This window comes from Podarcis erhardii (genome assembly GCF_964252035.2).
Source record: "Podarcis erhardii genome assembly, chromosome: 14".
Lineage (NCBI taxonomy): Eukaryota > Metazoa > Chordata > Lepidosauria > Squamata > Lacertidae > Podarcis > Podarcis erhardii.
Window position 1 is genome coordinate 53219352 of NC_138503.1, and position 12273 is coordinate 53231624.

Sequence of the window (12273 nt, forward strand, 5' to 3'; positions counted from 1 at the left end):
CGGAAGACCCTTCGACTTCCAAAACGTTCGAAAACCAAGGATCAATGGGCGGTTGGCAATATCCATTGAAAAAATGGAAAAACATGCAGCAGAAGCCGTTCGATTTCCGAGGCACATTCAAAAACGGAAGCAATTACTTCCCGGTTTTCGGCTTCCAAATCATTCTGCTTCCGAGACGCTCAAAAACCAAGGCTGTATTTCTGTCCAGAATGGTTATGCAACTGCAGAAGCAAATTTAATTAAGAAATGTTCCTATTAAAGGCTGTCTCTTGGGAGCTGGAGCTGAATGTCAGAAGATTCGGGATAGATAAAAGGAAACTTTATTTTATCCACCCAGAATCTTCCAATCTAGCTTCACTACATGTCCAATAGTTCTAGTGGTAGGAAAACGAAAAAATCTCTCTCCATTTTCTCCAGGCTGTGCATAATTAGCAAAAGCAGCAAGAACAGCAACGAACGATGACATTGTGCTGCAATTTCTTGCCAGAAAACAAAACAAGGCTAGTCTGCTGGCTAGGTTCAGCATTCACACAAAGCACGAATAAACCATGGCTTGCTGTACTGTGAGAACTAGGTCCTTTTATCATTTGCTTTTCAATTGAATAGGCTTTGCATTTGTTAGAAGACTGCCTTTAAGATAAAAACTGCTTGTTATATGATGCATTTGCATGCTGTATTTTGAAGGCATCCTCCTCACCCCCAGGATGACACAGAGCTTGGTTTGGGTGGCATGCAAACCAAAACCTACATGCACATTTATTTGGAAGCAACATTTCACAGAAAGAAGCGGAAATCCTAGATGCAGTAGACTTACTGTTGCGACTGTTTCTCGGCTAGTTCGTTTGTTTTCTCCTGGAATCGAGGAAGGCAACAAAAAAAAGGGAAAGGGAATGAAATATCACTGACACTGTGAAGATGAGAAAGTACCCAAATCTGCACAGCCAGTCCCAATGTTGCTTGCTAGCCACGTTTTCTCAGAATAAATTCCCCCTCCTTCCCCGCCCCCCCCCCCGCCCCAGTAGTGAGTGTTCATTCACAGCAGGGAAACCCAGAGATTTGCAGAAGGACAACCAATCTTCAGGCCTGGTTAAAGAGGACGTGCAATGATGGTGCCAGGTGAGCCTCTCTGGGGATAGCATTCCACAAACGGGGAGCCACCACTAAAAAGGCCCTGTTCTCTTTGACCGAAAGAAGGAGAGAGATTCAATTATATGTGTGGGAATGTTCAGGGAGGCAGGAGAGGAGATACTGTTTATTAATATCCTTCCTAACTTGCGCTAGCAAGTTCTATAACTTAGCAGAGTTTTAACATTCCCCTTTGAACGCACAGTGGGTAGCTGGTTGCAGGCTTGTTTAAGCTTCTCAATATAGATTTCTGGTAATATAGATTCTCTGGTAATATATTCTGGTAATATAGATATAGAATCAATATAGATTCTCTTACACAATCTTGTGTAAAGTATATAAAAGTAGTTTGCACACATCATCAGTTCACAGTTGGATCCCTGAAGGCAGACTTAGTTACAAAGATATATACATGTGGGTCTACCCCATATGGGGGGTTAATTGGAGTGACTGCAGACTGGCAGTCACTGCAGTTCACACGAGGAAAGGAAGATGGAGAAGAAGGGAGGAGGGCTGCGTGCCTTGCGCTTTTGTTACCTGGACAGGTAAGGCCACGCCCACCTCTTGTAACATGCCAGAGGAAGGTTGCCCCAGTCCAGGAGGAAACAGGAAGTTTTTAACTGGCTGAACCAAACATCCCCTTGCGTGTCCACTCTAGGAAAACGAGGAATGTTGTACTTGACTGCTACTTATGTATCACATCCCACAATACAGTGGTACCTCGGGATGTGAACGGGATCCGTTCCAGAGCCCCGTTCGCACCCTGAATAGAACGTAAGACTGTGTCTGCGCACGTCATGTTTCGCCACTTCCACGCATGCGTGTGACATCATTTTGACCATCTGCGCATGCGAGCAGCGAAACCCGGAAGTAACACACTCCATTGCTTCTGGGTCGCTTATATACTTATCCTGAAGTATATTTACTCATATACTTATGCTGAAGTATATTTACTTATATGCTTATATACTTATCCTGAAGCATATTTATCCTGAGGTATGACTGTATATCCAATATATACTGACCCACACGGTCCTCTGTATCATCTTGGCCAACTTGAGGAGGAGATGGCCAAACTCCCCGGGTCTGAAGTGGCCGGCCGAGTGCTGGACGCAGAGGCAGAGGAGGAAGGCAGGTGCCAGCTTGTGGTCGTCGCTGGTGGGCTCGATGAGCGTGACGATCCTCCGCAGCAGCAGGTCCTCGTTGGCCTTGTCAAACTCCAGCTGCAGCTTCCGGCGGCCTCCCCTCCGCCCAGAGGCTCCCTGTGGCGGCGTGGGCGCCTTCTTGGCCGACGAGCCCTTGTCCCTCGCCTGACTGCCGCAGACCTTGCAGGTGGACGGCAGCTCGGGCTCGGAGGCTCGGCGCGCGGCCTTCAGCCTCATGAGGGTCTGGGCGGGCAGCGGCTGTGTCTTCACGGGGTCCTTGTAGAGCAGCAGGTAGTAGAGGCCGAGGGAGATGAGGTCGCCGTGGTGGAGAGCCGCCGTCCTGCCCACCTCGGAGAAGTTGATGGAGACGGCCGCCCCGGGGATGGGCTCCAGGACCAGCTTCTCCTCGGGGCGGTGGCTCGAGCGGCCGGACGCCTTGACCTTGCGGATGGTGCAATGGAGGGGGAGGATGTCCGGAGCCGAGAGGCTGATGCTGGGCTTGCTGGCTTGAGTCCTCTGGCCAACGGTGTGCTGGTCGCGATTCAGCAAATAGACCAAGCTGTCCTGCATAGAGAAAACCACAAACATACACAGAGAAAGACGTTTATTCAATATTTTCCTTCCTTCCTGCACTAAGTGGGGTTGGACTAGATGGCTCTTGAGGTCCAACTCTAAAATTCTATGATTCTATTCCATTTATGGGACATGGGTGGTACTGTGGTCTAAACCACAGAGCCTAGGACTTGCCGATCAGAAGGTCGGCGGTTCGAATCCCCATGACGGGGTGAGCTCCTGTTGCTCGGTCCCTACTCCTGCCCACCTAGCAGTTCGTAAGCATGTCAAAGTGCAAGTAGATAAATAGGTACCGCTCCGGCAGGAAGGTAAACGGCATTTCTGTACGCTGCTCTGGTTCACCAGAAGCGGCATAGTCATGCTGGCCACATGACCGGAAGCTGTACGCCGGCTCCCTTGGCCAGTATAGCGAGATGAGCGCCGCAACCCCAGAGTCGGCCACGACTGGACCTAATGGTCAGGAGTCCTTTTACCTTTATCTTTATTCCATTTATATTCCACCGTCAATGGTCCATCTCAATGACCCATCTGGGCCAGCACCCTGTTTTCTTTTTAATTTATTTATTCGGTTTTTCAGATTAAGATTTGACAGTCACATATTCAACATACAACATAAACACCAAGGTTCCAAAAATCTCCTGGACTTCTCTCCTCCCCTTTGTGGGTCCTCATTATATATCATTTTGAGGTTTCCCTTTTCCTAATAATATTCACCTGTTCCCATTTTTTTGCAGGGGACCAAGAAATAGTTTGATGCTGAGTCCACGAAGGAGCATCTGTCTCCATATTGTCATATTGCTGAGATGCTAAGGATTGAACCTAAGAATGTCAGAAGAGCCTGCTGGATCAGGCCCACCTTCATAGACTCAGTATCAATCTGTTCCCCGAGAGCCAGTGTGGTATAGTGGTTAAGAGCGGTGGACTCGTAATCTGGTGAACCGGGTTCACGTCTCAGCTCCTCCACATGCAGCTGCTGGGTGACCTTGGGCCAGTCACACTTCTCTGAAGTCTCTCAGCCCCACTCACCTCACAGAGTGTTTGTTGTGGGTGAGGAAGGGAAAGGAGAATGTGAGCCGCTTTGAGACTCCTCCGGGTAGTGATAAAGCGGAATATCAAATACAAACTCTTCTTCTCCTTCTCCTTCCAAATGACAAGGCTCAACCCTACTGCAATCTGTGGTCGGCGTGGCAAGCAAGGAGAGGGTGCCTCTGAGGATGTGCAGAAAGCCTTCCGTTCACTACAGAGTCACTGGAGACCGGGGAGCAGCTTCCATGCTGACCTGGCTGCTTTCTGTTCTCTCTCTCTCTCTCTCTCTCTCTCTGTGTGTGTGTGTGTGTGTATGTGTGTGTATATATATATATATATATATATATATATATATATATATATATATGCTTTTTCAGATTAAAATTTGACAGTCACATATTCAACATACAACATAAACACAAGATTCCCAAAATCTCCTGGACTTCCCTCCTTCCCTTTGTGGGTCCTGTTTGTAAATCATTTCCTCCTGCATCTTTTATAATATAATTCCAAATCTTTTATCTCTCCATTGTATCCAAAATTCATGATTAAACTACAAGGTTTATTCCAATCCTACTAACGATTTTAACTGCTTACAATGGTCTTTAAGATAAGTTATAAATTTCCCCCATTCCTTATTAAAATTTTGGTCTTCCTGATTTCCGATTCTTTTGGTCATTTTAGCCATTTCGGCATAATCCATCAACTTGATCTGCCACTCTGTGAATTTGTCCTCTTTTAAAGCCATCCAAGTTGATGGCCATCCCTGCTTCAAGTGGGAGGGAGTTCCACAGTCTAACTCTGTGTTACACGAAGAAGGGCTTCCTTTTGCCTGTCCAGAATCACCCAGCATTTGGCTTCATCGGATGTCCCTGAATTCTAGTGCAACGAGAGAAGGAGAAAAACTCCCTCTCCACTTTTTGTACACTTTGCATAATTTTATACATCTCTTATCGTGTTTCCTCTCGCTCACCTTTCCTCTGAACTAGAAAGCCCCAAACATTGCAAGCTTCCAGCTCCTTCCAATACTCTTTTCTAAGCCTTTTCCAGCTCTGTAAAATATTTTTGACGCGTGGTAACCGGAACCGTACACAGCATGCACCAGAGATTTATATAATGCCATTAGGATATTGACCGTTTTGTTTTCAGGGGTAAACTATGGACCCCAGAATGGTTGAAGGTAAATGATGTGCTTTGAATGGGCATCCAGTGACGCTGGGAATTGGAAGATTTGGGATGGATAAAAAGAAATCCTGCTTCATGCAGTGCAGAGTTAAACCGTGGAACGCCCCCCCCCCCACGAGGGAGTGAGGATATCAACTGAATAAATGAATGAATTGAAAAATCTGAGGACCCTAAACTTGTGCACCCCCTGCCTCTTTGTGGTGAAAGGGCCTGGCAAGTAGCCGATCCCATGGCCCCCGCCCTCCCGAATTCAAGGGTGCTGTCATGTAAGACAGAAATCGGCCTTACTCGTTGCTAACGCACGGGTCCTCTTACACGTGTTTGTGGGTTATTGGTTTTGCCTTGTTCTGATTGTGCATTTTGAGTTCTCGTTCTGTATTTTTACGTTGTGAACCGCCCTGAGATCTTTGAATGAAGGACGGTTGTACAAAATTGGACAAATACAGTGGAGCCTTGGGTTACGTTGCCTCCGGCTTATGTCACCCTCGGATTGAGACCGACGCAAACCTGGAAGTACCAGAATGAGTTATGTCTGGGTTCGCGCCGTTCACACACATGCAAAAGCACTAAATCGTGCACATGCGCAGACGCAACGCTTTGCATTGCATTGTTTTCGGGTTGCGGCGGGGCCTCCGGAACGGATCCCCGCCGTAACCTGAGGTTCCACTGTAGTAGTAATGACAGCAACTTTGATTTTGCAAAAATTGACACGGATTAAGTTGCCTGCTGTTGCTTCAGTTTTTTCTGTGCACCACTTACAAATAATAATAATAATAATAATAATAATAATAATAATAATAATAATTTATTTATATCCTGCCCACCCCAGCTGAAGCTGGGCTCAGAGCGGCTAACAATAAAGTAACCCAGCATTCTAAAATCAATTCATTCTAAAATCAATTCAGAATCAAATCAATGGCAACCATTGGGCTAGAGTTCTGTGCGGATTACCAAAAGAGGGGGTCAGACTGTGCCTTGGCCAAAGGCCTGGCGGAACAGCTCTGTCTTGCAGGCCCTGCAGAAAGATGTCAAGTCCCGCAGGGCCCTAGTCTCTTGTGACAGTGTGTTCCACCAAGTCGGGGCCAGTACTGAAAAGGCCCTGGCCCTAGTGGAGACCAATCTAACCACCTTGCAACTTGGGACCTCCAAAGTGTTGTCATTTGTGGACCTTTCCACCAGATTGGGGCCACAGCCGAAAAAGCCCTGGCTCTGGCTGAGTCCAGCCTAACCTCCCTGTGGCCCGGGACCTCCATGATGTTTTTGTTTGAAGACCGTAAGGTCCTCCGTGGGACATACCAGGAGAGGCGGTCCAGTAGGTACAAGGGTCCTAGGCCACATAGGGTTTTAAAGGTTAAAACCAGCACCTTAAACCTGATCCTGTACCCCACCGGGAGCCAGTGCAGCTGGTATAACACCGGGTGAATGTGATCCCGTGACAAGGAGCCCGTAAGGAGTCTCGCCGTGGCATTCTGCACCCACTGGAATTTCTGGGTCAGCTTCAAGGGCAGTCCCATGTAGAGCGAGTTACAATCAAGTCTGGAAGTGACAGTCGCGTGGATCACAGTGACTAAGTCAGGGCGAGAGAGGTAAGGAGCCAACTGCTTAGCTTGGCGGAGATGAATATATACACAGAGAGAGACATACAGTAGACCCTCGGGTCACATTACTCTTGAGTAATGTAAACGTCGGGTTGGAAAAGTGGCAAACCTGGAAGTATTTTTCCGGGCCTTGCGCTCGCGCATGCGCAGAAGTTCTCTATCATGTCGTGCGCATGCGCAGAAACAGCGCATCTGGATACGGATTTTTCAGTGTGCACACGAACCCCTGGAACAAATTAAATTTGTACCCAGAGGTATATAAAGCGGTAGACCTAAATGCCGCAGAGCCTAGCAAAGGCGCATCTCGCCTGCTTACGTGTTGCTGGCTGTAGCCCTGCAGGAGAAGCAGGTGTGGGGACTGGTACAGCGAGTAGCGCAGGCTGTTGCCACTTTGGTCCCCGGCGGGCGCCGGCTGCGCATCCCTTCCGCTCTCCAGGCACTGGAGGGTCTCGGGCAGCGTGGAGTAATGCCTCCTCAGCTGCTCCTCCTGCTGCCCCCCTTCGGCGCTGGCGCTGCCCGCCTGGCTGAGGCTGGTCTCGCTGACGGTGCGGCGGAGGGAGGTCTGCGTGGCGTGGCTCTTGCACCCCGTCAGAAGCGTCATGGCGCCCTTGGTGCGGTTGCGCTGGAGCTTCCGGGCCTGAGCATTGATCCCTGGGGGGGGGACAAGAGGGGATTTTATGCCAGGCATCAAAACAACACATCATCATCATCAGCAGCAGCAGCAGCATTATTATTCTTGCCCCACCTTTTTGCCTGGCAGAGATTCAAGGTGGCTTACAGGTGGGGAATCATTAAAAAAATTAAGCATACATATGTGAGAAATCTATTAAAACCATGAAGAGAATGATTAGTTAATGACAATTAAAAGTCATAGAGAAATTAAGAAATGCAGAACAAGTGATAAAGAACAAAAAATCTTCAGAGGTTGTTGACGGAAGTCTAAAATATTGTATAAGATAAGAAGTTATGTTAAATGAATGTTGGAAATGATGTGTTAAAAAACTAATAAAAATGTATAAAAAGGGGGGGGGAGAGGGAAATCTATTAAAACGATACTTACTTACTTTGCCAAACCTTTATTAAGCGTTACAAGTATAGGCCATCATAAAACATCCATATATAAAATTTTAAAATATATACAAATAAACAGCCATGTAAAAGGTGCAACAACGAGGATTTTTATGGGAGTTTCTTCCCACTAAATAGTGCCAATAATTACAATAAATAGGATACTTTCCTTTTTATTGTATCCTTTCAAAAAACAAAGCAAAAACAAACAAACAGAAGCCTTTCTGTTAGGCATTATGTCCACTGAAATCCCAAAAAACTTTAGAGCCATCTTTAAGCATGCAACCACGTTGGCCAGAATTCTGGTAGCAAAAAATGGGAAAGGTGACTTAATTCCTACAAAGCTTGACTGGGAAGTGAAGATGATAGTATACCTGGAACTTGAGAAAATGACTGGGAGAATAAGAGAAAACTCAAATCAGAAAGTGAGCAAAGAATGGACAATATTTAAAGAATATTTAAAACAATACTGTGAGAATGCAAATCTCCTGACAGGTGTAGATTGAATGTTGAATATTAAAGAGAATTATAAGCGTAAAAATTGTTCCTGATATGTAAGATATAATAAGAAGTGCGTAAATAAGAATATTTAGAAGCCCAATGAGGTGTTTTGGAAGTCAGAAGTATGTGTGATGTTAGATGATGTATAGCCAATTAATGTTTAGTTGTCATTGTGGTATTGTTTTTGTCTGTGTTTTGCAATGAAGATAATAATAATGACATGGGGGAAATGACCGATAATTAAAATAAAAAAGAGGACCAGCTCTTTCCTTAAAAGCAGTCAGTTCCCCAAAGCCTGTTGGAGCAGGAAGGTTTTCACTTGGTGAGACAACAGCAAGGAGGGAGCCAATCTGGCTTCCCTAGGCAGGGAGTTCCAAAGTTGCCTGGGAGGAGCCACCACCGAGGAGGCCCTCTCCTGCCACCCCACCAAGTGTGCCTGTGAACGAAGCCTTTAATGAGGAACATGAGGAAGCCTCACTGGATCAGGCCAAAGGGATTCCAGCCAGCCCGAGATCCTTGTTTCCTTGGGCGGCCAAGAATCCCACAAGGGCAGGGGGTGATGCTTTTCTCCACTATTGCTCCTCAAAAGTTAGTAAGGGAGACTGCCTCAGAAACTCAGGAGGCTCTTTGTTGTTTAGTTGTTTAGTTGTGTCCGACTCTTCGTGACCCCCTGGACCAGAGCATGCCAGGCACTCCTGTCTTCCACTGCCTCCCGCAGTTTGGTCAAACTCATGCTGGTAGCTTCGAGAACACTGTCCAACCATCTCGTCCTCTGTCGTCCCCTTCTCCTTGTGCCCTCCATCTTTCCCAACATCAGGGTCTTTTCCAGGGAGTCTTCTCTTCTCCTGAGGTGGCCAAAGTCTTGGAGCCTCAGCTTCAGGATCTGTCCTTCCAGGGAGCACTCAGGGCTGATTTCCTTCAGAATAGAGAGGTTTGATCTTCTTGCGGTCTATGGGACTCTCAAGAGTCTCCTCCAGCACCAGAATTCAAAAGCATCAATTCTACGGTGATCAGACTTCTTTATGGTCCAGCTCTCACTTCCATACATCACTACTGGGAGTGATCTACTGGAGGCTCTACTCATGGTTAAAAACTCACTGCCTACAGCAGGGTTTCCAAACTTGAGTCTTCAGCTGGATTTGGACGACAGCTCTATAATCTCTGGCCACTGCTAGCTAGGAATGATGGGAATTGTAGACACAAGTTTGGGGAACCCTGGACTACTGTGTGGTTTTATAATGTGCCTTTTTACTTACAAAGAAATCAATGGAGATATATATATATATTGAAGGAACATGCCATTGAAAAAAGACCGGCCTGGCCTCCATCTCAGGGGATTAGTAGTTTGCCTCCCAGGTTTCTCATACAGTGGTATCTTGGTTCTCAAACTCCAGAAGTCCGTTCCAAAACCAAAGCGTTCCAAAACCAAGGCGTGCTTTCCCACAGAAAGTAATTCAAAATAGATTAATCCATTCCAGACTTTTAAAAACAACCCCTAAAACAGCAATTTAACATGAATTTTACTATCTAAAGGGACCATTGATCCATAAAATGAAAGTAATAAACAATGTACTGCAGTTACACAATCAATCAATCAATCAATCAATCAGTAGCTGAACTGAGTTCCACACAGTCACAGAAACAAGACGAAAAGAGCCACAAAAACAAAAATGCAAAATGAATAGCAAAAACTGACAGACCTCAGCGTAACACTCAAAACGGAAGTGTGCCACTCAATACGGAAGCTTAACACTCAAAATGGAGCACTTTCGGCTTCTGAAAAAGGTTCGCAAACCGGAACACTTATTTCTGGGTTTGCAGTGTCTGGGTTCCAAGTTGTTTGAGTACCAAGGCATTTGAGAACCGAGGTACCACTGTACTCCAGTTAAAAGCCAGGGGAAGATGTCAAAGCAGAGGCTGGGGAGGAGGAAAACACCCACCCACCCTCAGCCAGCTTGCTCACTTCTTGTCCTTTACCTTTACCTTTACCTTTACCTTTACCTTTACCTTTACCTTGGGTTAAGAACTTAATTCGTTCCAGAGGTCCGTTCTTAACCTGAAACTGTTCTTAACCTGAGGTACCACTTTAGCTAATGGGGCTTCCCGCTGCCGCCGTGACGCTGGAGCACGATTTCTGTTCTCATCCTGCAGCAAAGTTCTTAACCTGAGGTACTATTTCTGGGTCAGCGGAGTCTGTAACCTGAAGCATCTGTAACCCGAGGTACCACTGTACTTTTGTTATAAGAATTTAAGGTCTCAAATATATAAATTAAATGTTCATAAATTTACAAGGCAAACACATACATAAATATATAAACCACTGAAGCAGTACAGGAAAATAGTCCTGGAACCATTTTAACTCTCCCAAATTGACCTCAATTTTTTTTCTCTACAAGGAGAGAGGAAATGGAAAAAACCTCCCCATTGTCTCTTTGCTCACAAATACTGCCTTAAGGGCACATGAATATGGTGCAGCCTGTGACCTGGACTCAGGAATTAAGTATTTATCATCACAAAAGGATGCCCCCCCCCCCGGCTCTCCAGGTAAACCCATTAACAGCCAGGTAAACCCATCAACAGGTTTCTTGCCAGACAGGATTCTGTTGTAGATGCCTCTTCTGTGATGTATGTGTGATGTATGGGGGGGGGTGTCTTGGGCTGCAGGGTGGGCAATTTAAAAAGGCTGTGCGCACCATTGTTCGGGGTCCCTCCTTCCTCCTGCATGGTGTGAGTGGGGACCCTGTTGCAGAAGTTCAATAAAGATCAGGCTTTGCTTCTCAATGTTCTCTGGTTGGCCTCTGTTATTTTCTCCTACCAATAGGGAAGCCACTTAAGGACTCTATATGGGCTCCAGGGTACGCCATAAGGGGGAAAGGGCAGGTTTTGTTTACAACACTTTAATACAGTGGTACCTCTGGGTGCGAACGGGATCCGTTCCGGAGCCCCGTTTGCATCCTGAAGCGAACGCAACCCGCATCTGCACACCTGCGCGGGTCGTGATTTGCTGCTTCCGCGCATGCGTGTGACATCATTTAGAGCGTCTGTGCATGCGCGAGTGTCAAAACCCGGAAGTAACATGTTCTGTTACTTCCGGGTCGCCGCAGAGCGCAACCCAAAAATGCTCAACCCGAAGCGACTTCAACCCGAGGTGTGACTGTACAGTGGTGCCTCGCAAGACGAAATTAATTTGTTCCGCGAGTTTTTTCATCTTGCGATTTTTTCGTCTTGCGAAGCACGGACTTTGGAAAAGCTTCAAAAATCACCAAAGTCTTCAAAAACCTCAAAAAAGGCTACCACACCACGTGCTATGAGTTGCTCCTTGAAGTCAAGTCGCAACTGTACCCCCTGAATGCATGGTTTTAAGACAAAGGAAACAAACTCGCAAGACAAAGGAAACAAACTTGCAAGACGTTTTCATCTTGGGAAGCAAGCCCATAAGGAAATCCGTCTTGCGAAGCAACTCAAAAAACTAAAAACTCTTTCGTTTTGTGAGTTTTTCGTCTTACGAGGCATTCGTCTTGCGAGGCACCACTGTACTCTAATTTACCAGGAACATTTAGGGAACTAGCCACGTCCCCTTAGTCCCCTGACCGCACGTCACTGGCAGTCATAGGAAGCAAGCAGATGCCAGGGGGAGAAAGCCCACGCCCAGCTCTTCTGCAACCAACCAAGAAATGCAGGACAGATGCCGTAGGGGGAAGGGCACTCTCTGTTGCTCCTCTGCCAGCTGGGTAGTAAAAAAATCTGCAGGCTAGTAATTTCTATGGGCTTATTTACAAGGTCGACACAACCAGCTCTTCTGATGGCCAATATCCGCCCCTCCTTCTCTCTCTGCCACTTCAGGCCTGCACTGAGACGATGCATGTGAGATTGATATAGATCTGAATAATACTACTACTACTACTAATAATAACAATTTATTTATACCCCACCCATCTGGCTGGGTTTCCCCAGCCACTCTGGGCGGCTGCCAACAAAATATAAAAAAATGCAATAAAACATCAGACATTAAAAACTTCCCTAAACAGGGCTGCCTTCCGATGTCTTCTAAA

General features: G+C 46.5%; 1 protein-coding gene across 3 annotated transcripts in view; it reads right to left on the bottom strand.

The window, feature by feature from the left end:
- The window catches only part of RADIL (Rap associating with DIL domain), a 75727-nt gene that overhangs the window by 25138 nt on the left and 38316 nt on the right, over positions 1-12273 (bottom strand). For all 3 annotated transcript variants that reach the window (XM_081839583.1, XM_081839585.1, XM_081839584.1), the window contains 3 exons: positions 6969-7303; positions 2151-2834; positions 815-852 (listed from right to left, as the gene is read on the bottom strand). In XM_081839583.1, the coding sequence (XP_081695709.1) occupies positions 815-852; positions 2151-2834; positions 6969-7303 (1057 nt within the window). The remainder of the gene's footprint in view (positions 1-814; positions 853-2150; positions 2835-6968; positions 7304-12273) is intronic.